The following is a 26,721-nucleotide window of genomic DNA, read 5'->3' as shown; positions in this document are numbered from 1 at the left end:
AGCTCCTGGCTTTTGCAAAGGGCAAAAGCTCTCCCGAGGGGAGATGGTAACTGAAAGGAAGCGCAGATAACACAGGACGCTTCACAAGAGGCTATAACAACCAGCAACGTTAGCAAGCTCCAGGTCCAGCGGTGGCAGGGAGAACAAATGACTCCCAGCAGAGCACCTGGCAGGAGGGCACCCGAAGGGAGCTGTAAACCGGCCGGGGTATCAAACCCCGGGGTTAAACTCTGCTGGGAGTGTTCCAGGCTGCCTAACAGGGTTTACCTGGTGTCTTCCATCTTTTAGAGAGCTACATGCTCCTTTACTAACATTAATTTAACTAATATTAATGCATTTTTGTATCCAGGCATTGCTTTCTGTGTAATGTCAGGAAAAGACAGATAACGAGACTGAAAACACCTATCTGTAATTTAAAGTTGCGTTATAAGGAGTATTTACTCTAGTGGAATCATTTACTCAAAGAAGAACCCAGCAGCATCTACTGTCTTCATGCACCATGCATGGGATCAGCCAGAGGTAGTCAATACACAGCTTATCTAAGGCTGACATAAGCGTAACTGTGGATTTCTTGGCTAACAAACACTGAATACGTAACAGGAACAAAAGCTCAGTTCTTTGGTTTAACATGTGCAAGATGACAAGTGGAGAAAACACCCACAGAAACGTCAACATGAGTGTCACTTCACAGGCTTGCGATATCATCTCTTCATCCTTACACTTACTAACAGGTGCCTTAATTTAAAATATCATAAGTTACACAGTGTATACTGCGCCAGTACTAATGAAGGAAATCTTGCTGGCAAAGTTAAGCACCTCATATGTCATGTAGTGGGCAATATTTTAACTGCTTCGTGAAGGACGCAATACTGTCTGCAGTCACTGTGGTAACTAATACACAAATTCACGTAAGTTGTTTCCAATAACAAGCTAAATGTATCATACAATCTACCCTGGAGCTTTATGGCAGGAAGCTTTACAATCATGTTCCACTGAGTTAAGAGGAAAGACAAAGAAACTACAACAACGTGAATAAACCTGCAACCTGTTAATAAGTGGCAAATACTACTTTCATTCAAGTCAACAGAAATCCTGCTATTGATTTCCAATAGCGTAGGACTAAAGCACATCTGTAGCTTGGATCAAAGTGTCTTCTCACCTTGGTTTTACGTCATTAACTCAAATATGCCAATTTCTATTTCATTCCTGAGCTCTCTATTTATTCAGACGATGACAAATCCAGAGTTCATGCTTCATATGAAAAGCGTGGCTAATCATGCAAGTATCTTCATGAAGGGCCGTACAGCTAAAGAGACTGTTAATGGACAAGAGAAGCAGAAAGGCCAAACAGGAGAATTGCTTGGACAAGGCCGATGACTGGGAACACAATGCAGCTGCCAAGGTCCAGCTTCGCAATCTGTTACCATGCAGCTTCAAATACCTGCTTAACACTGAGTAAAGAAAAAGATGATCACCTAAACCAGTAGCAGAATAGGAAGCAAACAGACTGGACTAGAGCGACCTTGGGACTCTCGCTACCTAGCTGCCGCTTGCGAGATGATTTGCATTGGAAGTGGTGCAAGGGACGGTGCCGGCCACATCGCTCACTCCGTGCATCCCCTGCTGGACACAGGGCAGCATCCAGTCCGACCTGCACATGAACGCTGCAAACGCTGCCCGCTAATAAGAACTGAGGAGAGGAAAGGGAAAAGAAAGGGGGTGGAAAAAAAATGAAGGAAAACTCTGCCCCTCTCTGATCAGTCATCCTGTCAGTGCTCTCACCTCACCCACAGAAAGCAATCAGCCTTCACTGCAACAGCCAGCCAAGGGAACTGTCAGAAAACAAGAAGCGTTTTCCATTCACTTAGGTCTGGCTGGATTCCTAACAACTAGCTTTTATTCTGTAAGCAGACAAAATATGGATATTTTACATACGCTCACAGATGTTAAAGTTCAAACAGACACCTTACACCAGAACTCGCCTGCAGACTAGTTAATAATTATGAAGTGCCACACGCCAAGGCTTGTATTACTACAGTATAAAAATCACACCCCAGTAAGGATTTGTTTAGCTTCTGCATACCAGCCGATAGAGCAAGTGTAACATTTTTACTGCATTTAAGATTGCATGGGTATTCTGATTTCAACCCTCTCCATTTCAAGATGGCATTAGCCGTATAAATTCAGTTCAGACCATATCATCCAAGTATCCTCATCTGTGTAGCTGAAGTGCTTGACAGTTAGCAAAGTACGGAAAGACCAGGTGCGTTAGTAACTTAGAGGAGATACACATCTACGCTGCATCCTTTCCTTTGAGAGGGCCCTTCCCAAAACCACATCTCATTTACAACACAGTCACCTTTTTTTTTTAATTTATCAAGTCTTTTAAAAAAGGTGTTTTCAATGTATTGGCTTATTTACTACATTTTGTAATGCAACTAAAAAATAATCTACTTACAAAATAATAGTATATAACATAGCCCTGGAGCTTTTGTTAGCCTGAAATTGTAAAACAGCCAAGCCAGCAAACTTTAAAAATCATGGACTGGGAGTGAGCATGTGCAGAGATGTCCATTTCTGGTTTCTCTTCAGCCTGCCTCCAAATGAGCTAATAAACTGAAAGCATACATGATATGACTCTACAACTTGGCTGAAACTCTCATTTTCACTGTCGACACAAAGATATTTAGCTGCAAAGTAAGTATCCCTTATTAAAGCCATAGCATGTGCAATTTCATTTTCTGTTTTACAGTTGCTTCTGCCTCTGGGTGCGTGTTGAGCTTCCAGGCAACCCAAAGGGAAAGATAAATGAGAGAGAACCTGTAACGTCACTAGGGAAATGTTTTGCTTTTAGATGAAGTCTAGTGAAAACTCAATTAGTCTACTTCACATGAAAAGCAGTGTTAAGACCTCTTTAGAAAGCATCTATTTCTCTGGGCAGCCTTTAATGCAACGCCTGCCTCTCATTCGCTTGCCCTCTCTGAATACTTACATATTTCAGGGAAGGAAAAACGACAATAACTCTGACTAATGCGTACATTTCTTCAATTGCATTTCTGCGCCCTGCTGGAGCACTGTACCAATGAGGAAATGCTGAAGCTGAGTTATTGCTGGACAACCTCCGGGCTGCTTGAAGTCTCCAGCCAGCCGGCACCGCTGAGCGGTGAAACGGATTGTAAAAACCAATGGGGCTGGGTTGCAGTCCCTGCGATTTTTTTAGGTGTCAGCAAAGTTCAGGTCACAAAAGTATGACTGAATCACGGCATTTTTAACCGGAGAACCAGCGTTTGCCACTCTGACAGTACTCTCTGAGCGGCTCTGGTTAGCCGGGGGATGTGACAGGTTTTGCTAAACCGTGAATTTCCAGTGGGGAAAGAAAAACTGTTCACAGTGGACCCGCACGTAAAAACAAACCAAAAACAATAAGCCACCCTATTTTTCCAATAATAGCACATCCTTTTAAAATGTACCGATGTACAATACCACCACCACACCCCCCCTAAAAAAAAGTTTCTCTCTAGGATTTGCGCTCCAGACAAAGCCCTGGAGCGAAGCGGCCGCCGGCAGGGGTGGGATGCTGACCCGGGCCCCGCGGGCTGCCGCCGCGCCCGCCCTGCACACGGAGGGGTCTCCCAGCGGGCCCCCGAGGGGATGCACCCAGCCGGCTCCGTCCCGAAGGCGGTGCTGGATACAAAGTAAGATCGATACATACAACTAAAATAAAAAGGCAAAGGGAAGCCCCGCCGCCTGCCTTACCACTCTGCCAGAAAACCTCTCGATGGCCCGCTTGACTTTGCCATAGGTGCCTTTGCCCAAGGTCTCCTGCAGCTCGTAGCGGTGCTTCAGGTTGTGCTTGTGGTGATGCCGCTTCACCCCCTGCTGCTTCCTCGCCGCCGTTACCTCCGGGGACGGAGCCTCCCCGAGCGGCTCCTCCATGGCCGCTGCTGCTGCCGCCGCTGCCTCGCCGCCGCCGGCCGGCCCGGAGCCGCAGGAGGAGCAGCGGGGCTGCAGGGGGCTGCTGCTGCTGCTGCTGCTACTGCTGCTGCTGCCGCGGGCGGCCGCCTCGGCGCCCTCCATGCCCGGCGGCGGCGGCGGGCGCGGTGTGCGAGCGCCCCGCCAGCCTCGCAGCCTCTGCCTCGGCCCCGCGCCCGCGCCGGCACCATGGGGCGCGGCGGGGCGGAGCGGGGCGGGGGGCGGTGGCGCCCCGCGCTCCCCTCCCCTTCCCCGGCGGCCGCACAGGCGTGAGGCGGCCCGTGAGGCGGCCCGTGAGGCGGCCCCTGCGGCCGCTCCGCTCCGCCCCGCCCCGCCCCTCCCCGGCCGGGCGGGGGCCGGGCCGGGCCGGGCCGGGCCGGGCCGGGCGGGGGCGGCCGCGCCGTGGCCGGCACTGGCGGCGGGAGCGGTGCCCCGCGGGCGGCCGTGCTGGGCCGGGCCCTCCTTTGTGCGCGGAGGAGACGGCGCTCCGCCGCCGCCCTCCCGGGCCGCTGGAAGAAGGGGCCTCAGCGGGGCTGGCCCCCGGCGCGGCGGGGAGGGCGGCCCGTCCCCTGCCCCCGCCCGGGGCTGAGCCCCCCCGGCCTCTGCGGGGCCGGGCTGGGGCGAGGCCGAGGGCAGGCCCCGGCCCCGCGCCTCTGGCGTGTGCACCTGCAGAGCCCGGGTGTAAGCGCGGGGGGCCCGAGTGAGCCCGCACCAAATCCAGGTCTGGAAAGTTTTTCCAGAAAAGGCTTAATTTTCCCCGTTGGCCAAGCGGGCGAGGGTTTCCTGTAGGGTTTCCATCTCACTGGAACTGGCAGAAAAACATGGGCACGCCCAGCCCCTGCCTGTCCTTGGCATGGGCAGGCGCTCTTTGCCAGCTCCAGGAGGTTTTTGCCTGTAAGAAACCGTCTGGGCCCAAGTCCTGCTGTGGCTGACGTTCGTGCAAATCGGCGCCAAGATCTAGAGCTGACGGAGCCCTCACCTCTGCTTTCCGGAACTTTGAAATGCAAATTAATCCATCAGTTTTACTCTTCATTTTAAAGTAAGGTGGTTATTTCTTTCACAAAAACGTCTTGAAAACTTAGACCAATGCAGACATATAAATTGTTGCCAGGGTTAAGATGAATCAGGTGTTTCTTTTGGAAAAGAAGCCATCCCCAAGCCCATAGCCAGAGGAAGCGGGTGGTCTCTGTTGCAGCAGAAATGGGAAATTTGTGTGGGGTGAAATCACTTCGGCGTGGTCCAGTATGGCCAATTTGCTGAAGCGACCCAAAGGCCTTCATGTGGGAGTCCTGGCTCGGTGTCTTCGCTCCACTGACTGTCCTTAAGGTGTGGGTTACAGCTGGGATTGTCTGCTCTGCAAGGATAACGCACAGAATTATTGAAATCCAGGGTTCAGCTTGGTGGTCACAGTGATGTCAAGGCACAGAGTTTAGGGAGTCAGTAACCCCATCCCTCCGGCTCGCTGGGGGAGTGTTAACGCGGAGGTTGGTCCATGTGCTCAGCCGATTTGAATGACTGCCTCCTGCGAAAGCTCGGGTTTGTCAGAGACAGCTAACTCAGGAGTGTCAAGGTGATGGGGTGATATTCAGGCATCGGCTTCGGTGAGGACTCTCGTTCGGTTCTTCTAGCTCGCCGGGACGGTGTGTAAGGCTGGACTTCCTCAAGGTTTCTTCCTGAGATAGCGAACACACTGCTGTGAGGTTGCAGCTTTAGCTCCTCTGACTTGAGAAACTTGAAAAAAAAAAAGTTTCTCTGTAATTACCACCTCTGCACCTTCATTTTAGGATCAGCAGAAGTGCCTGACTGGCTCAAGGCAAATCTGTCTAGTGCAGTACCCTGTTCCTGGAAGGAGCCAGCTCCAGGCCGCACGCGTTGAAGAAGACAGAAAGAATCTTGCAGTGGCCAGAGAGAGGTAATGCCTCCCACATTAGGTGCTTGATCTTTGGGAGCCAGATACTGGCTTAAGCCCTGGCACATAAAATTTAACATCTCTTTCCAGAGTGCACCACAAACTGGCTATTCCAAAGCAGAAAGGGTAAGGGAAGCCTCACTCTGTTACTATAAAAAAAAAAAGTGTCATGTCCTCCTGTAGCCCCATCCTTTATTTTAATTGTTGAAAGGACAAAAATGCTGTGGCTTTCTCTTTGTAAGAAATAAGACTACATCAGTAGCTTTCATGGGGTTTTTGTTTTATTTTAATGCTCTGAAGTGCTATTGCATTCCTGCCAGCTGGCACAGCATAGAGTGGTGCCTGGGCTACCTGAACGTACAGGAGACGGAGATCTGCTACTGCATTGGCTGCCTTCTGTGCCCCCAGTTTGAAACCCACTTACGTAGCTCTTCTCAGACTTGGGGGATACTCCAAGAAACATCCACGTGGAGCAGAGACCTGCTGCAAGTAGGGATTGGTGTGGGAATAGGATGGGGATGCAGCAGCACAGAGAGGCAGGAGGGAGCTCAGAGAGGGGCTGGCAACACAGAGAACAGGAGAGGTGCCCTTGACTGCCGGGAGCAGTGAAAAATTGTCCTGGCGTGTGTTCACCTCAGTGCAACTTCACTTAAATAGATTAAATCGGAGTCTCGATCTCACTGAGTGCCAAGGGTGCGGCAGTCTGTCAAGATGACAGTAACAACTGCCTGGTGGTTTTGCATGTCCGCTGCAAGCCCCAGTCCCACCAAAGATGAGAGCAGCCCGGGTCCTGCTCAGATCTGTGCCAGCTGACTGCGCGCTGGACTGCACGAGCAGCTCAGAAATGGCTCGGTCCCCCCAGAGGCAGCAGCGAAGAGTGTCCAGCTACAGTTGTCTGGAGGCTCCCTTCAGGCTGGAACTCAGTATAGCCTATATCCAGGTCCTTTACACCTCTTGAACAGCCGAAAAGCATGAATGCCAATGATGAAAATAGGTTTCATTATGTTATACTCATGAGCGTTGTTAATATTCCCAAGAGTATTCTCTTCTAGCTGCTTGGAAGCATACGTCACCAGTTCCATAAGGAAATATGTCATGAATCATTGGTATATATTGTGATTGGAGAGATATAAGGCATAATAAAATACCAGAAGCTCCAAAATGAAAAATGAATTTTGTAATGGAAAAAGCGCAGGTACTATGCAGCATTAGAAATACCACTTTTCCTTTTAAATTTCCATGCTCTTAAATGTGAAGCCAGAGAGCATTAAGCAAATTAAATACATGAATTAAAACTGGACACAAGAAACTTTCTGTGCTTGTATATAATAGCAACGGGAATTGAAAATAATGATATAGAAGTACACGTGATTGAGTGTATCACCAACATAATGGAGATATTTCCTTTTAATTTTTAGCATATTGTCAGCTTTGCAATCAGTATTACACTTATCACTACAGGAATAAAAATCATTAGAGCAAATAGTAAGCCAGTGTCCTTCACCACACATATAAGAATACCAAGAAGTAAAAATCACAGAGGGAAGGCGAGACAATGTTAGAACGGACATAGAAAATCTTAAATAATGACTTTGTAGGTAATTTGCATCATTCTAGCTGTTCATGTCAGTGTAAAACATGCAGTGTTTCATTGTTTCTGAAATAAACATTTCGTGAGAATTTCAGCTCTCTGAGTTTATAGACACCACTAGGGAATTCTTCATTTCTGACAGTATTATTTTATGTAAATGCTTTTCCTTGTTCACAAAAAGGAATTATCCTCCCATTGAAACCAGCAGACTTCTGAAATAGGATTAGGCTCTGATTTGCAAAACAGTATCGGAGGATATGTTGTACCAAATCTAAACTATGCAGATACAATCATATAACAGCCAGAAAGCCACTGGTTTCAGTAGGCTTACCTTCCTGAAGTCAGTGTGAATTGGAAAACAATCCTGAAAAGATTGCAACACATTAGGAATATAAATTTATCATAAAATTCAGTATATTTTTAGGATTAATTTTTGCAATGAACTTTCAAAACGGCACAACTTATTTGTTATCTGGCAGAGAGACACTCAGGATAAAAAACCACTGGCTTAATAGCTCTTAGTCAAATCTTCAGGTCTCTTCAGAAACTCTACAAAACACTTGTAATGAAACATAAGATTCATAGAGCTGATGTTAATTCATTCCATGTATTTAGCTAAATAAAAAAGACAAACACTGGATTCCAAAGGTATTTGCTACAAATAACTTATTTTACAAACTGAGGCCAGGTACCTTCTGCGCAACACTTACGCATACTGCAGCTTACCTTGATGAGACAGTATCATTTGTACGCAAACAGACTTTTTGCCCATAAGCACTCTTCAGTGTTTGTAAACAGCATTGTTACCACCCGTATAAAGGCGGGCTTCCAGGGGGCTGTTGGAGAGCTGGAATACCTTCTTGGACTGTTCCCTACAGCATAAGATAGAGGAAAGAGGAGAAATGAGTACTGAAGGGATTCCTGGATGCAACAAACTTGTATTCTCTGATACTAATGTGCTGCTGCCTGAGGTTTCAGTCCTCTCTGCTGAGCTCTAGTCTGTATGTGGAGAAACACATAACCATAGTCTTAAAGTCAATTGAGTTGCTTTGACTGCTTACACTTGATGATCAAGCGAAGTGTAGGCATACGCATTTGCTGGACCAAGCTGAAGTGCTCGCTATTACCCAGTCTGCAAATCTAAAGATGATATAACTGCAAATATTTGGAAGATGCTGGCAGGCGAAACCGGAGGACATTCTCTCAATTGAACTTTCTCCTCTGTATAAGTACCTGCTGAGAGAGAGCTTTTTGGTCTGATGAAGTGAAAGCATGTTAATGTCTTCCACTCAATGACAGGGATTATCCTTCAGAAAGAGGCGGCTGGCAGAGACGGCTGGCATCCATCTGTTCCCTGCAGCAGGTATCTGCATATTATCTACCCTGCCAGATCACATCCAATCCTTGAAATTGCATGCTTTATGAAAATTACAGGAGTCACGCAAGTTCAGGATTAAGACTGTAACGCTGATTTTCTCTGTAGTGAGCCGTATAAAAAACTTCACCTTGACAAGTAGTGGTCTTTTGAGGTGTGTCTTGTTTGCATCCCACAGATATCAGCTCACTATTAAAACAATACTTCAGTCAAGTAATGAATACCCACACCCTGGATCAGGATCCAGGGCCCAGATTCACAGGTTATAACTTCCATCTAAATTAATGTATCCATCTTGTTATTTGATTGCCTCTAGGCCTCTTGAGGTGTCCATGCAATAGAAAATACAGAGACTTAGGTGGAGTTAAGCCTTCTGAATCTGGATCCTGGACCCGTTATGGAGCTTTATGGGCAATGAAGAAACTGAGGAATACTTGTAATGTCTGTTAGGGGAGGACTCTGGAATTTAGGCTGGGGTTCTATAAGACTTCAAATAGGAGAGGAGCTGTATGTCCATAAAACATCTTTTAAAATTCCATTTCCAAGACTCAAGCCTTTGCTTCAGTGGTTTTCACTGAGAATTTAGACAATGAACACGTTATCATTTTTTCCTGTAATACTGGTTATTTCTTCTCCTGCTTGGTATGTTTTATTGGAATATCCATAGCACAGAGGATACCAATCACCTGCTGAATTTACATCTCCAGATCTGAAAATTCATTTACATATTTACATATACATGTGTGTGCCTGTATGCTTATGTCACGTGATTTTATCCATGTAAAATCTGCTTTTCTACACTCAACAATTCTGCGTGATACCTGGGCTCCTCACTACTATTGCTAAACTCGGGCACTCAGCACCACCTGAGAAGTGAGGAGAAACAACCCAAACCGCACAGTAGAGAAAACTGAAATGTAGGGGCTGAGGCTCAGGGTCTCTTCTGTTGCAGGGTTCCCAGAAGGACTGAGTGCACACAATTCCTTCTTCTTTTGTTGCTTTCCTGTTTCTCATTCAGCTTAGATATTCTTTCAGTAAAACTCTGTGATGGTGTGTTTATTTTGTTGTTTATGTATTACTTTTATTAAATAAATGAGCCGTACAATCCAAACTCCCAGCCCCCCTCCCTCCCCCTGCACATTAATCCTTTCGGGATTAAAGTCCACATACATCAACAGGCTGTAATCAGGAAAACCGACACTGCAGCTTTCATCATTGTGAGCAGGGAGTTGCGGCGGGCTACAGTCGCTGGATTGCGCGTCTCACCAATGCAAACTGCAAAAGAGAAGTAAAAAAAGTAATTAAGTCACTCAACAACAGGCTCTCCTCCTCTCATCACTTCCTTTCTTTGCCTTTGGTTGCCTCCCTTCCGCCACCTCTGGTTTTTTGCCCTTATTTTGAGAGGCTGAATGGCCGCATCACTTTCAACCATCAACACGTTAGGCCACGTGTAGGCAGCTGGATCTCCGCCCGGCTCGTTTTGCCCACCACCGGCTCCCACACATGGAACAACCGCTCTTGGAGTAGCTTATACACATACAGCTTCTCCAAAGCGTCACCGAAAGTAGTCACCCCCTTCACAAAGCCTCTGGCCCTGACTCCCCCAGCACAGCAGTGCACATGGTGGGGCAAGCGAGCTCTCTTAACCTTGGTTTTTCGGTGCTGCAACCCCAAGCCCTTAGCTGATAAACATGGGCAGGCTTCGGCAGTGCCTGTGGTTTGTGGCGGAAAGGGTGGAGCTGTGCGGCCACCGGTTGGGTTGGGGCCGGGAGGCAGCCGGAGCGGAGAACGGGGAAGCGAAACGCAGCCGAGGTGGTGACGGGCTCGGGAGCATCCTGCTGGGGGCTGCCGGCCCACGCCAGGGAGCTGCGCGCTGCCAGGGCCCTCGCTCAGAGACGTTTGTATGGGAACATAATGGGGAAGCGTGAACTTTTGCCATTTTGACCCCTTCATCCTGGATGACTCACGGATGAGACGGGGCAGATACATCCCTCCAGGACTCTGGGATTTCCTGCCCAGTCCGACTGCATGGAGATATTGCAGCCACTGGGTAGATCCTACAAGGAGCGGCGTTTTAGCCTCCGTTGTGGCTTTTGTGTGGCGTTCGTTGCGCTGATGCCTGTGATGAAGAAAACCAAAAGTATGTTTTGCACAAGATGTTTATTTTCATGTTGAGGTCTGTGGATCTGTGTCTAGATTGTATCGCTCTTTTCACGCAGCTATTGGATGCATAACCAGTTTTCTTGGAAATACAAGACTAAGGCTTCTCCAATAATACAGGGAGTAAAAAAGACATATAAGTATTTTTCTTAAATATATATGTTTTTTAGAGTGAAGAATGTTAAGCACAAGATGTTATGCTAAAACTCATGTTGCATGTGGCATGAATGAGTTACTGGATGTTCATGCCTTTGGATGCTCTGATCAAGCGTTTCCCCAAGACTATCACTGAGCAGCAGGTATCTGGGATAATGACAGCAAATCCTGCCTGGTTACTGAAAATGGACCCCATGACACTTAGAACATAACATCTACCATGTTATGATAGATATACAATGTACCTCTTCAGAAAGAACAGCATTCGTTGTATTCGACTGATAACACACATCACTTCCCTGGGTACGACCCTGGCTTGGCAGCGTGGGTATGCAGTACAAGTGTGGAGGAGAAAAGGGTGCTGCGTGCCACCTTACTCCTGTTAGGAGACAAATCTGTGCGGAATAGATGGCAACGTGGCTCTCTATTCCCTCTTTCCATGTGCTGCAGACTGGCCAGCAACCTCCTTCCCTCCATAGACAAAGGGGAGCAAGGGCTGAATCACGCTTTCCCGAAATGCAGCCTTTTCACCTCCTGGGGGTGTTTTGGGGAACGGTGGAGAGCTCCACCCCTTGCCATGGGCTCCACGCTAGGGATGCAATCTGGCCCTGAGAAATCGTCTCCTGCTCCCACCTCCCTCTAAATTTCCACTGAAATACCTGAATTCGGCATAGTGTGCATTGTGCCTTCATAGCTGTAAGACTGGCTGCATTTTTCCTTCACTGATCATTAGTTTGTCAAAGTCAAAACAATACTAAATTAGAAAATAGATCCAGCACAGAGGCTGCCAGCTTCCTTTAGCTTTATTTTGTTTACTTTTCATTTGTCTGCAGCCACTTCCTGGCTTTAGAAAATAGTGTTGTCTGTGACTTGTAAATAAAATTAGGTCAAATAATAAAAACTGTTAATAGCAATATAATCATTTTATGGCAAGTGATTAGAAAGATGTAGACAGAATATTACAGCTTTAGGATGTGTACCAACAATGCTGTACGACTTCCACAGGAAAAGGACATATCCAGAAATCTGGGGCAGCAAACTACAAAGAGAAGTTAAATGGAAAATGAATCTGTTCGCGTATAGATGCCCAAGAACCAAACATAATTTTCCATTAGATCTTTTTAAAATCCCATCTTTTATGCCTGTTTGCTAGCAGAGAGAACTCTTTAAATCAATAGCAAATTGGCTAAGGGACAACTTGATCAAAGCCTCATTATGCATTAAAATTTCATTTCGCTGGCTAGGGAATTGCGAGGGGGAAGGTTTTGTGGCTCTCTGTGTTTCCTTTGTGCTTCTCATGCAGTATAAAGGGAATTGCAAATTTCCAAAACCCCCATAGCAGGCGTAGGGGAGCTGAGGACCCCTCGTGCACTGGCCTCCAGGAGGACAGTGACAGCCCCTCTGACCCCGACGCCATCCTCATGGCCGGGCCCACAGCAGGGGGAGTGCCAGGACTGGGGGGGGGGGCTTAGGGGTGGGGAAGAGATGTTCTTGCTATGCTAAGATGACAGGTCATTTTCTTTAGAGCTGATGCTAGCTGGTCCACGCGACAGCCACCCCTAGGCTTCTCCAGCCTGCGCTGCGGCCACAGGCAGTCAGGGTTCAACAACCCCAAAAAGACAACACAGATCTTAAGAGAAGATGCAGCCACAACCCCACAGGGAGAAGCAAAGCAACACATTGATGCTGCCAGCTTCCCCGTATCAATGCAAAGCGCACAACGCTTTGGGTAATGCTAACTGTAGGAAAGAGCTACCTTCCCCAGCGAGTCCACAGAGGCTTGAAGAGATGCCGCCCTCTCCTCCGTGAGCTATGGCGAATCAGAAAATCTGGCCCAGGGCCTAAAACCACTTTTAAACTTGTGTCTCCTTATCTCTCCTCCAGAACTAGAATACTCTTTTCTGCCTCCCAAGAATTATACAAAAATAAATCTTCTAGGATCTGCAGAATGCTTTGCCGACACTAATTGTGTTATAAGAAAGAAACAGATTTCTTTTTAATGGAACAGGACACTCATTTCTAAAGAACATGTTGGAAAGTCTGTTACCAAGATGAAAAAAGTATTAAAATTTAATAAGAGGAGCAACGTGACCTCTGCATACTTCCCATTGCTTTAGCAAGGCCAAATCCTTCTCACTTTACCTCAGCTTGTGCTAATCTCTGCGAGGGCTCCATGCACAGGAGCCTTTGCCGGCACCGAAGCCTACAAAGACGACACCAGTTAGGCTGCTTACAATCAACCAGACGCTGCTGCAAAACGGCTAGAAATTACTAATGTTCTCCCTCTCCATTCATCCCCCCTTGCCATGATACTGTCTGAAGTCTTCTGTCTCATCCCTCCCTGCTTCTGTTCCCTTCCCTCGGTCCCCAACCCCACTCTCACTCTCCGGGGCAGATGCAGCAGGCTTGTTGTGGGGATTTCCCCCTTAGGACCTAGCCATGAAGCTCAAAAACTTTGCTCCGTCAGGGCTTTCATCGCCTTTCTGCCCTGGCTTGATAAAAAGGAGGGTTTTCACCTTCCCTTCAGCTGGCACCCACAGAGCGTGCCTGGGGCTTTCCAAGGAGCCGAAGGGGTGTCGGTGCCCGGATTTCGCTGGCTTTGCACCAAGTGACACACGTCCTCTGCTCTGTGTCACTGCGGCGTGAACTCTTGAATATGCCATCTGAAGGTTTGCTGGCTGCGAGGGATAATGCCAGAGAAAAAGAAAAATTAGCGCTGGATCGTCAGGCAAAGCAAGCAAAAGGTGGCGTGGGGCACATTCATTTTTAAATGGCTGAATTCTCCTGGGACGCCCCCTCTCCTGCAATTTTCAGTTCCATTGGAAATGTGCAGATCAAATCTCCGATAGAAGGAAATGAATTAGCCGAGGTTGTAACTTTGCACACACATTCAGTGGGGAAATATGATAGCTAGATTTCTAAGATTTCAACCTGACCATTGCAAAGGCAATACTCATATGAGAAAAGAGAGAGGAAGAAAGGTGCTTCTTGCCACAGCTTTATCTAATGTGATCTCTGGATACCGTTCACGAAAGACAAGAAACCTGCTGTGCTCTAGAAAGCGAAGCAGCCTCTTTCTCTAGCACCACCAAGTGGTTGAGCATCTGTAGAAAAAAATCTGTCTGCACAACAAGCATGCAGCAGTGCTGCACAGCAGCATTTTTCAACTACTTTACAGTATTTTAAGTGGTAAATATGATTTTCGGCATGCAAACCTGGATGTAAATTGGGATTAACATCACTGAAGCCGGCCAGAATGCGGGTGAAGACAGTATTAGATGTGTTGCCCTCAAAGCTGTCAGAAGACTGACAAAACCTTAATGCTTATCGGTTGTTGTGGGTGAGCAGATGTCTTGAGCTGTGAACCAGGACCTGACTGCATTAGGAGTGCTACAGACACAGAGTGATAGACAGGTCCTTGTTTGACAAATTTTTCACTGGGAAGTGGTATCAGGAATCAGTGGTAGGCAAGATCTTTTAATGCTTTTTGAGCAGAATTTACTTTTTGTCTCCTGAAAAAAAAAATTCTGTGTGAATTTTTAAACCAGATTTGAACAGCTATGAAAGGGGGTATGATCAGAAATGAAGGCAGGATCTGGTTCCTCATTCCATGAAAGGCTCCTGGTGTAAAATTGCCCTGTGCCAGTGAAAAACAATCAGTGAAACTTTTTCAGATGACATGTTATAAGCTGTTGCTGCCCTACGTTGAGGGTTGCTACTCAAGGAGGATTCCTTTGCCTTGAGTCTTCTTATGATGGAGAGGGGCCTGTAACAGCTTGGCTGCCCAAGCTCACCCCTGCCACAAACAGACTTTCAGGCAAAGGGATTGCCTGGGATGTCCCTTGTGAAACCCAGCTCCCAACATGGTTCTCAGGAGCACACAAGCATCTAGCTTAAGAGGGCATCCACATTGCCCAGGCCACTGGTATTCTCCTGGTCACGGCTTATTTGAACCCACAAATCTGACTCATGGGACTAAAAGGACTGCTCCTGGGACCAGACCATCAGCCTACATCTGTGTAGAACTGATTTAAGCAGGTATCAATGCAGGAGCAAAGCCCTTGCATCTGCAGTAATTAGCCCTTAGAAAGGCACGCTGTGTAATATGCCTCTCAGCTATCACATCCCCCTTTAATCACGGCATTCATCAATTGTAGGTATCATTATGTCTCAGCCAATGACCCCTACTTGCTTCCTGGCCAAAAAGGAGGACACTGAGGCTTCTGTTCATCACTGACCTTTTGCAGTGCCACAGCAACATCAGCTCCCTGCTGCCTCCAGGAACAGGGGGGACCAAAGGTGTCTCTGCCCTTCATGGGGGCTGCTCAGGTGAAAAGAGCTCCAGGAGGAATAAAAGGCCACCTTCTTCTGTACCGGCTAACAAACACTCCTGTAATTAATAAAGCAGGTGCTCGGTGCCCATTCTGTTTGCCTGCCTGCAAACTTGTAACACAGCCGGAGATGCCTGAGGTGCCACTGTTTGGAAAAGCAGGACAAGACCCAGCATTCCTAATGGCAGAGATATGCTTTCAAAAATACGTTTCTTAGCACGACAGGCAAAGCTCAAAGGGGCCTGAGGTGAAGTCTGAGCTGAGGCTTTGCAGAGTCCCATTTCAAGAACAGCAGCAGCAATATGGTTGTCAGACTCATCCTCCAGGAAGATACTGCAGATGTATAATGGGAATATTTTTATTTGAAAATAAGAAAAGCACCAGCAGACCAGGACCCTTTCAGAGGAGGTGACTATGCATGGCTGCCACCGCATTCAATGGGAGCAGTGACTATTCAGCACTCCTGAAGAGAAAGCTGGATTGGCCCTGAGGGAAAGTAGATAAATTGAGTCAAAACACATGGCAGTGTCTGATTTCCAAGGGATTATTATAATCAATAACAACTCTGTGCATTTGTGCGTGTGTCTGTGGTATAACAAACAGCAGCATATATATATATGAATATATATAAAACCAATAATGTATGTATGTATGTATGTACACATGCAAGCTCATATTGCTTAAATACCTGTACTAGGAATCCTGTCAATATTAGCCATCAATATTAAACATCCTTTTATGTTTATGTTGATGCTTGAGGATCTGAACCCAAGTTGACAAGGAGCTGAAATATTGTTCACTGATGGCTCTAAAAATACAGTCACGGTGGAGCATATCACTACGCCTAAGCTGAAGTCAAGCTGCCTGTTTTAATACAAAGCTGGGCACCCCATTGTAGCTCTGGCCATCTGCGTGCACGCTATGTTTAAAATGGAAAAAGGCCTCTGGGGAAAATGAACCAAATTCACCATGGGTACAAGCAGGCATGGCTCCTTTGAGGTCTGTGGAATGTATTTGCTTGCACCAGTGATGGATTTAATCCAGAGACCATTGTTCTTTATGAGACCTCATTTTCCTTTGTGTGTATGCCAGTGTAACTCCACTTATTTTGGTAGGAATAATACTAATTTATACCAGTTTAAGTTATGGAAATTTTTAATTTTGCTTTTCAGCACAGATGCTAGATAACAACTTTCATAGCTTGTTTCGTTTCCTACTTTTATTTTTTCTGCAGGTGCATTTTCTCTGATTTTTCTATGTTTACTTCAGATTTCCTTAGTCTCAGTGAGAAGGCAGTCAGTTCTTCAGTGCCCACATCCATTACCTGCTCCTTAGAGTGTATGTTTTTCCCTAGTGCACATCCCATTCCTGGTGCTGAGGATTGCCCTGTTGCCTTCACCGGCATTTCCCTCCTGCCGCCATCACAGCCACCACCATTCCAGCCAGGAAGGGCTGCGCCCTCCAGTAGTTCATTAATGCTCCTTGTTAATTGTCCAGAGACTGGAGACAGACGGGTCATGCTCCATGTGCATGAGGCATCCCTTTTCTTCCTTGTGGGTTGGCTGGACAACCTGATTTTCCCTGGAGAAATAGCTTGCGGTTAATAACACAGGCCGTGTCAACAAAATTTGGTAGAAAATAATAGTGTGCAAGTAGCAGGCAGCATCGTAGAGCATCAGAGCCAATCAAAAGGGCTTAATATTTAGCGGTCGGGAGAGTAGACCAGAATGAAGATAATCTTAACTCTCACTAAGAGGCAGTTAGCAAAAAGCACACATCTCTCTCTGCCTCTTACTGTCAGACTTTGTGCCTCTGGGCTTAACCTTGCACTGAATGCCGCCAAAACAATTCCCTATTCCTTAAGTTTTGTGTTCCTGAAAAGCAATGGCAGAATAGGTAAACAGATTTGAGCTATTGACTTTATACAGGCTATTAAAAAGAGTCCAAGGGAGAAAAGGCTACCTAAGCATCACACTGAGGGTGTGGTAGGAGAGGTTAAAGTACAAGCTGTCTTTCTTAAACGCCTGTCCTCTCACCGACTGATGTCATTTCCCCTGATAGCCCGAGCATTAGCCCTCTTGTCGATTGAAAAATGAGTCCCTGAGGAGCCTAAATTAAAGACGCCCGTACAAAAATGCAGGGCCTGACCTCTTGCAGCTGCGCCGGGGCTAATACTGATTCATTGTGCTGCTCCGTCCAAGGGCAGAACAAGGGGGCAGGGGAGGGATACGGAGGCATTTCGGGCTCCTCGTTAGCTCATTCATAGACACCTGGTGTCCCGCCTCCTCCTCACGCTTCGGTGCATCCCACCCCTGTTGTATAGAAAATCCACTTCTTTAGAGATCTGAGCTGCTTGGGCTGGACAAAGACCGAAATTAAATCCGCAGCTGCCCAGGAAGAGGCTCTCTCCGTCGGGGGTTATTATCGAGGATCTCTGATGAGAGAGCGGAGCAGGCAATTCCCCTCGCCTCTGTTACTTCCAGTTACAGGTTTGGGCAGATGCACCCGCACATATTTTTCTTCCTCCACATAAATAACGCGGGCCACTGTAGCTGATGTGGTCTGTCATGCCTCCACTGACCCAGTTTAGCTCCAGAGCTTTATGTGACCCGCTGCACTCACCACGTTTGGCTGGACAACCCTGCAACTGTTTGCAGCCTGCAGGAAACAGTGTCATGAGGTGGTGAGGCCAAAATATCCTCATGGCAGCTCCTTCACCCTCACTGAAGTTGCGTCAACGGTAAATTTGAACCGACAAGGGCCAGCTCCTATTCTCAGTTACCCCAGGGAGAGCCTGGAATTGCATCATTAGCATCCAAGGAGTTATTTTGGATCTACATGGGCACAAGTGCGAGCAGAATCTGGCACCGAGTTTAAAGGAGCAAAACAAAGAGAGGTTTACGTCAAAAAAGGAACAGCGGCAGGTGGCACATATAGGCTATATAGTCCCAAGTTTCGAAAGGAAAAGAAACATAAAGTTAATGGAAAGCCTTTGTGGCTGCTAAATACGTTTTATTCTTGAATCCCCTGTGGAACCAGCCAGTCCCTTGGCTTATAAAAATAGATGCAGCAGGTGTTAGTTTGAAGACATTTGTGCCTCATGTTAAGGGCACTAATGAGAAGTTTATGGTCAGTGAAACCTGGAGGAGAAAGCAGGATTACAGTGGAAAAATTTTGTCCCATTACATTAGAGAACATCTGGAGCAATGCCATTGACCAGGGGAATTTAAATCTGCATCTCAAAAGCTTTGCATATCTGATCACCATTCCTACTATCGCTGTCTAAATAGCCGCATGCTGGTAACCTGACCTATTTAGTTGGTGGCTGCTCCTTCTGTTCTCTACAACTAACTCATTTCTTTCAAGGCGATGCTGAGGATGAGTGTTGTTATCTGATTTTCTCTTGGTTTCCTTCTTTACTCTGATGTGTTTCCTGTGTTTTCTTTGGCCACATCAACTAAATTGCAGCTCTTTAAAAGACAGCCAAAGACAAGTTGCCTCCTAGGGACTGACGCTAGCCAGGCTACAGCGTGGGGGTGTGAACATTATGCAATTAGCAAGATATGGAGCTGAGAGTGGGATTTGCACAGCAGCCTCAGGGAACTGGATGACTGAATCCCATTAGGGTTGCAGTGGGGTTTGGCAGCCTTGCTCTTCCTGGCCGCCTTTGAAGAAGTCTCAGCACAAAGCTGAAGTCTAAATCTTGCATGAAGCAAGATGCACTGTTACTCCCACAGGACCAAGTACTTGCTCATTGCTATTGGAGAACCTGAGCTGGAGGCTGTGGAAGAATCCCCAGGCACAACTCCCATTATCCTATGTAAGGATATAAGGAAATATAAGGAGAATTTCAGGCACTGTCAGAAGATATTATCAGTGTTGCAGATCTGTCCAAATCTGTACAGGCAAATCAGCTAGAAAGATAACAGCAATATATCTTTGCATTTGGGAAGACTTGTACATATTTATAATTATACAATATTTATAAAAAAGGATAAATGTTCTTCTTCAGAGATCCACATGCACTTTAGCAAATGGTGTGTGAATTACTCATGCGATCTCTTCAATCACCACAGAAAGCCTGGTCAACAGCAGCCAGCCTCCCTACGCATCGTTAGGGCAGCAAATGGGAAATTCAGCCCCAGTTTGAGGACAGTATGGGATATGGGACAGCAAAAGGCAGTTAATTAACATGTTTAGCCCAAAGATGGGCGCTACCAGACCTGTTCTACACAGCATCTTAAGTAATGCAAGTTCTTGACTGATTTGGAATCGTTTTCACTTTGGAAACAATGGAATTGTTTTCACTTTAAAGTACATTCACCCTGCCAGAATGATGAGAAGGGACTCAAGAAAGCAAGCTGCAGAATTAGGGGCTTCGGTGGGGAGGCCTCCCACACAGCTGCTTACTCACATTTAGACATTTAACATCATTAAAGCATCATAACAATGTGTAATTTTCCTCTCATTTGTAAGTATGCAGGAGTTTCTTAGATAAGTAAAAAAGCTACTTTAAACTGGTTTCATTTTGACCTTGAAAAGAGTAAATTGAGTTGAACGGCCTTGAAATAGTGTTTGTCTGTAACAAATACTCCTAATGAAAAGAGCAGGAGAAGGCAGGGAAAGAACAGACAGACCCCACGGTTCCCTGCCAAGGGTTAATAAAAGATAGAGCAATATTGCGGTGGAAGCACAGGAAGCTCTAAGATTCTCCACAAGATCAGGACTCATAGTAAAGAAAACAGTCATTTTGAATAAACCTACTGGAAGAACCTGCAGTAGAGATCTGCCAAAACACCCGAACTCTTTCCTTGATAACTGCAAAGGAGACAAAAATACAGCCAGCCAGAGGTTTCATTGTCAGAAATGTGCATATAACATCTGAGATCAGAACGTACAAGAAGAATTTCAGCCACACCTTAAATGTTGCCGTTATTTTTGAAAGCAAGTTATTTGGTGGTCTTGAGTCTTTCACTTTACTTAGGCTTTTTCCCCAGAGGGAATTTTCCTTAACTGCAAGGACTCGCTCTGCCTTACTGTACTGGAAGCAATGTGGGAAAAGGATTTCTCCCGTGTAAAAGCATTTCAGCAAGCGCATTGATGAGGAATGCCTGGGACTTAAATATGGGGAAACCCATAGCTGACAGCCTGGAACAGAGGGAGATGTAACAAGGCAACTTTTTTTTTTTTTTTTTTTAAAAAGGGTAATTACAAACACGTGTAAGGCATAAGGCAAGAAAAAGAAAACAGGGAAAGAATGGCAAGGATCCTGTGCCAAAGTGAGCGGTGGTAAGCTGTCATGCCCAAAGCCACAGGATGAGGCCCGCAGCATTTACTGCTCACTGGAAGTCATTTTTCAAGTCAAGGAGCAATACTTCTCCAACAAAAATGAAAAATTCCAATCAGCAGAGGGTAACAGAAGCCCTCTTAAAACAAAAGTATCATTGAAGAGGGACTAATAAATCACCTAGTGACTAGATTTTTTTCATTTGGAGTGGAGAACTCCTCTCTCAAACCAGGTCCCTGTGTCAAGCCCATCCCTGTGGTATTAACAAAGCACTTCAGGATGTGTTTATCTTCACTCAGTACAAACTTCAGAGGGACGTAAGCACTTTGAATTGGGGCTGGGAGTTTTGGCTGTGCTGGTGGGAGAGAGAGCTGCTAGCCTGAGCCCCCAAGCCCCCTTTGCCTGCATGAACCCACAGTAAATCTCTGCTTCTGCTTCTTGGTTGCAGACTAGAAGGGAGGGAAGGAAAGGAGCTCCTCTGCTCAAGTACATTGTAAACCCCACTCCCCAGCACAGGCTTTTTTCCAAATGGTTAAGGCGTGAATGAAGTTTGGGCTCACACTCAAGATACGGTATAGCTGCACCCTCCGAAACTCCCTTCCCTTTTGCAGGCAACGGTATTGAGGTCGGCTGGATTCACTGAAGAACGTGGCGCCGCGCGTTCGCTTGTTGCATTCGTGATTCCTTTTTGCAGGAATCCAGTGCAGATCAATAGCCTCAGCCATCATCCTGAGACAAACTTATCTCCAAATTTCGTCCAGGAAACGCTGAAATCAGGGCTGTATTAACTACCTGGCTGCTTCTAATAGTTCAGACAAAAATGCAAACACTGAACTTCACTTGCTACAGTGCATCTTTTCTTAGTTCGCTTCTTTTTTGCCAATGCAAGAAAGCACATCTCGTCTTGAACTTGGATTGTGCAGTGAAGATTGTAAGCACTTAGATTTATTTCATTGCTCTTCAAGAGGAGGATAACTTGCTGTTACGGTAACAAGAGAGAAACTGAAAGGAACAATAAAGAGCACTCCAAAACCTCTTTTTAATAGATGTGCTTCTTTTTATAGTTCAAATACTTTCACAAACAGGGATTTAGCTCTGTGCAGCCATTTGAAACAGCAGCTCTTGTTACTGAATTAATTTTAGAGGTAAAGTAGTAAATTATACCAGTTCTAATGAATACGAAATAGCAAACGTAAGGAAACTGAAAAGCTTTGTGAAGGCAAGTGAAGGCAAATCAGGATCTGAACAAGGGACAATGTAGTAGGACTCTTGGATAGATGAAGCCTTTTATCCAGCAGTTTGAGGTTTGGGGACAGACCTTCACATGTACAAGAGCTGCATCACTGAGCCGTGTTAAGCAGAGAGCCAGCATGCATGCTGCAAGGGGCATGACCCTAAGACATTAATATGAGACACATATTTCTCTGCCAAAAGTATTTGCGGAGCTTCTACTACAACAGCAAGAGTACATGTGAGTAGTGATCCCCCAAACCAGATGAACAAATGACTGAAATCTAAATACAGCCCCTCACCTAACCCTTGGTGATTCCTGTGGACTTCGGTGAAAATGCACTAATTCTAGAAAGTTCAAACACGTGATTTCTGTCTTGCATTATGGAGCTGCCAGCACTCCTGGAGCACTTAGTTGCAATGCTTAAAGTCCTTGATCTTCTTCCGTGCCCTGAAGCAAAAACTATTTTTGAGGGTTGTATTTAACAAATAATACCACTACGTATTGCCAACTGCATTATAAGTATTCCCTGTCCATACTGAAAGTATGGACAGAAGAAACAGAAGATTCTTTGCCCTGGAAAAAGTTATAAACTAACAAAGCTCCCCAAGCCCTGGAAAATATGTGAGGGGGCTGGAGGCTGGAAAGCAGTAGGTATCTATTCTCTTTGGTCCTTGCAAATTTTGCTTTGTAAGGGAATTCTTCACCTTCCCCTATCCCCTTCCCACACGCAACTGATCCCATGACTGTGGTAATCAACAGAGAAGGATCTGTCAGTGTCCGTGGGCCTCGGATCATATCCCATGAAAGATGCAATCCCACAGAAGACAGAGAAGGGAAGGTGCAGAAACACCTAAAAGTTAACATTATAAAAATGTAACAGGCGCAGTGGGTGCCACCAGCCGCCTGGACTGGTTGATCTCTCTGCCGTGTGCCACATTGCTTTAGCACACCTCGTCTTTGTCACTCTGCTGTCTTTGGTTGATCAGCTCCTTTGAGCAGGTAGGCTCTTACATGACCATACAGTGGAGGGAGGGAACCATGACACAAAGGACAAATGTAGCCTGCACCCTCACTTCCTACAGCTCCACAGCTGAATTCTTCCCCGTGTTGTTACAGGATAACCCAAAAGTGCATGTGTGATAATACACTCTGAAGGCTCTGCGATGTCCTGGCCTGACTTAATCCAAGGAGGTTCCCCTGAGCCCAAAGGAGGCCATGAGCAGTCATCCTGCTGTCTCTACAGCTGCTGCAGCTTTAAAACCCCAATGACTTAAGGAGGAGGCATAGGGCTTTTTCCAGTCGTGCCACCAACCTGCAGTCACTGGAAGGCTGTGACATTCTTCTGGGATGCTGCAATGCAGTTTGATCATGGAACACATTCAAGTGCAGAGGTATTTTTCATGGGTCTAAGAGGTTATTATCACCTCAGTTAATTATCTATAAGGATTCAGACTCCAGCAAATGTTAATTATCCTTCCATCAATCTCATGTTCACGAAAGCTTAGTAGGGCTAGTTTTAGCAATACAAATATCTCCTTCCTGAATGGAAAAGCTGCTCTTTTTCTTGCGTGTCTTATTTTTAAGTGTTAAACACATTAGACAGAACTGAGGGTTTTTCCCTCTTAGAAACCATCCTAAGAATGTGTAATACTTAATGAAAGTGCTAAGAACAATGCCGTCTTCAGACCTGAATGTACGATGTTAGGAATCTGGTACGGGGATGAGGCAAAAATTGTAAGAATGGGGTGCTTGAAGTCCACATTTAATCCTACAAAATATGCCATTGGGAGAGCGGTTAGGTGCCCAGAGCATTCCAGTGGACAGGTGCCTAAATAAGCCTTCTCATCCAGCGCCTGTTGGGATAGGGTTTGAACCTCTGGGCGATGGCGTTATACGCATGACGTAGGAATAACAACAGCTTCATTCACTCAGGGTGCTACATTCAGATCAGTCAATGTCCCTTTTTTTCCTAGCTCTGAGGGTTGTGATGGGATCTCTGAAGGCATCAGCTGAATGTGTACCAGCGTAGCTGCTCTGCCTGAAACTCCAGGCAGAAGCTGTCCTTCACTCAGGTGTTTACTCTGGAGCTTAATGATGAGCATTGGCCTGTCTATACTGTTAATGTTTGCAATCTTGTGAACAGAAATAGCTAGTAAATACACCCTGAGGCCCAGCCTGCTTCCCCAACACCATAAACCAAGTGTGTTTAAACCATAAACCATACAAGCCTGTACTACCTCCTTTGATAATGTTCTTATGCTGCTGTGTCCAGACCTTGAGAAGGGGACTTCAAAAAGGAAAGGCTTGCTCAGCATGGGAAGATCTGTTAGCTGTTAGGTGTTCTGGTAAACAGCTCTGATGCACTCGAAGGAAAGGAGAGGGTTTTTGGAGCTTTAGGTACTGGAAATCATTGCTGGCTGTATTACGTGTTTTCAGTGTAGCTTTGGGCAAAGTGCTTTGGCCTTGATTTTGTACCAGGAGAGGAAATGGGAGTGCAGCTACTGACTTCAGTGGGATCTGGGTCAGGACCCTTATCTCTCCATAACTTCTAAGTTTCCCATCTGATTGGAAATTTTCTTTAAGTCCTCACTGTTTTCAATTTACAGGCTTCGAGCAGTCCACAAAGGTCGTCCAAGGGAGGCTTCCCAGGCTGCGCAGCTCGGAGGTAGCCTGCTGCCCTTCCCGGGTCGCTGGCTCCCAGGCAGACCACCTTGTAGGTTGGATCCCGCTCCCTTGTGCAGAGCGTTTTGAGTTTCCAGGGCAGGGAAGTACTTGACGGAAAGTTTTTTTGGCCTGAGTGACACCAAAGTGTGAACTGTCCCAACACACTCTGGGAACGGCAATGTTTTGTTTTTAACCTGCCACTAGTGGGGATGTCAAATCATTTGTTTAGAGTGTGTCTCTTGCAGTGCTCTCTCTAAACAGGTGGCTCTGCAATGGCTATCATCTCAAGCCCTGTTTTTGCTTGTGGCTTCAAATTATTACTGTAAAGCAAATAATATTTAAACATCACATTCTGCACCCCCCTGGCATGTATATATTGATGGGAAGTTTGGCAAAAAGGGAGAAAGGAGGGGAAAAGAAAACATTATCAGAGTTTTGTCTGAAAGTCAGAGCACTAAAAAAAAATTGAAAGAGAGTTTCGAGGTAACCCTGATTCTTTCTCCGTTTGTTATGTTTTCCATCCTTACTCATAACTCTAGGACTCCATCCCAGTCCCAACATAAGCAGCATTGACAGGAAAGGATTATCCACAGGAATGTGACATATTTACATCTAGAGTGCCAAAGGAAAATCTTTCTGAGTGGAACAAAGCCGGCTTTATTTGAACTAGCTTCTTCCTCTAGAATTATGGATGGACACCAGGGTGGGGCACAGGAGTTAACTGGGTAGTAAGTATTTCGTCTAAACTATTTTTTTCTAAACAGGATATTTAGCAAAATGAGCAATTGCTTCTTTGGCTTTTATTCCTCTCACAGTGAAATTGGAATCACTTGAGAAAACATTTGTCCTCCAATGCTAAGCTGAGCATCTAGATAGCATCGTCTTGGAAAAGATTTTGAGATGCATTATTTGTATATCCGTATCAGCCAAAGAAACACCTGCTACATAAGCTCCAATATTAAAAAAAAAAAAAAAAAAGCAGAGTTCAGGGATCTCTCTGTCTGAGGTCTAGCAGGCTACAACTGCGATGCTGCATTAACTCCGAATAGCTCCGGGGTTTAGTATTTGCATTATAAATGCAAATCATCAGGCTCTGCTCTTATAAAGAGATTTCTGAGTTCCCTTTCTCCGTGCATGAGCAAGCATTGACTCCTGAGAAGATATATTATATTGGGAGCTTGCAAAATATTGTATATTAGAGATTCTGGAAAGGTTTTGCTATTTGAGCAAGCAGAAAATATACTTTTTGCTTTGGTTTCCAAAGTAGAATTGCTCTTTGAGCATCCTTGGTCAGTGTTAGGCCAAAGGGCTTCTTGGGAAAGGGATTTGCTTTGTATGCTTTTTGACCATCTCATGCCAGGATTTACAAATACGTGTCGATAAAGCCCTGCGTGTAAATATTCTGACTCTGCGTCTCTGATATCCGTGAATACCTGCTCATGGTTGGCGGAGGCCGACGATGACTGAAATGCTCGCAGGAAGGGCAGGGTAGCAGCAATGTACGAGCACGCAGAGGACCACCGAGGATTAGCATCTCACGGTGCTAAATATCATATACAGCTGGTATTAAAACCAAAACCAAACCAGCCACAGCTTCCCCCTCCCTAAACATCTACTCACTGAGCAGCTGATGACACAACGAACGGGCCAGGGACCAGTTCTTAGCCAAATGGCTGAACTGCGCCGAGTAAGGAGCAGTTGCTTCTAGAACCAGCCCAGCACTGGATGAAGAAGGTTTTTTCAGGGGGGTGTTACCACAGAAGGAGGGTATTAAGCAGGGCACACGAGCAGATGCCGCTGTGGGACCCGGGGGAGGGAGCTGGGGGGGGCGGAGCTGGCGGCCGGCCTTTGCAAGCAGGAGGCGCCAGGCTGGGCACCTTCCCGCCCCCTGCCCGGGGAAGGAGTTCCAGCGGGTCGGACGGACGGGCGGACGGACAGACGGACGGAGGGAGGGGCAGGCAGGCGCACAGCCCTCCCCGAGCCGCGCCGCCTGCCGCCCCGCGCCGCCGCCACCGGAGGGCGCCCGCCGCCGCCGCCGGCAG

The 26,721-nt window shown here is 46.4% G+C and overlaps 1 protein-coding gene across 1 annotated transcript in view; it reads right to left on the bottom strand.

Annotated features, from left to right (window-relative positions):
• The window catches only part of NUAK1 (NUAK family kinase 1), a 49,709-nt gene extending 45,569 nt beyond the window's left edge, over window positions 1-4,140 (bottom strand). Inside the window, exon 1 of the mRNA XM_009474168.2 lies at window positions 3,757-4,140. Coding sequence (XP_009472443.2) covers window positions 3,757-4,077 — 321 coding nt within the window. The 5' untranslated portion in view covers window positions 4,078-4,140. The remainder of the gene's footprint in view (window positions 1-3,756) is intronic.
• Between the last annotated feature and the right edge of the window lie 22,581 nt (window positions 4,141-26,721).

The sequence above is a fragment of the Nipponia nippon genome, unplaced genomic scaffold (assembly GCF_047370975.1).
Source record: "Nipponia nippon isolate SJK-2023a ecotype South Korea unplaced genomic scaffold, ASM4737097v1 scaffold_3, whole genome shotgun sequence".
Classification (NCBI taxonomy): Eukaryota; Metazoa; Chordata; class Aves; order Pelecaniformes; family Threskiornithidae; genus Nipponia; species Nipponia nippon.
Note: the sequence above shows the minus strand (reverse complement) of the source record. Positions and strands in the feature narration are given on the sequence as shown.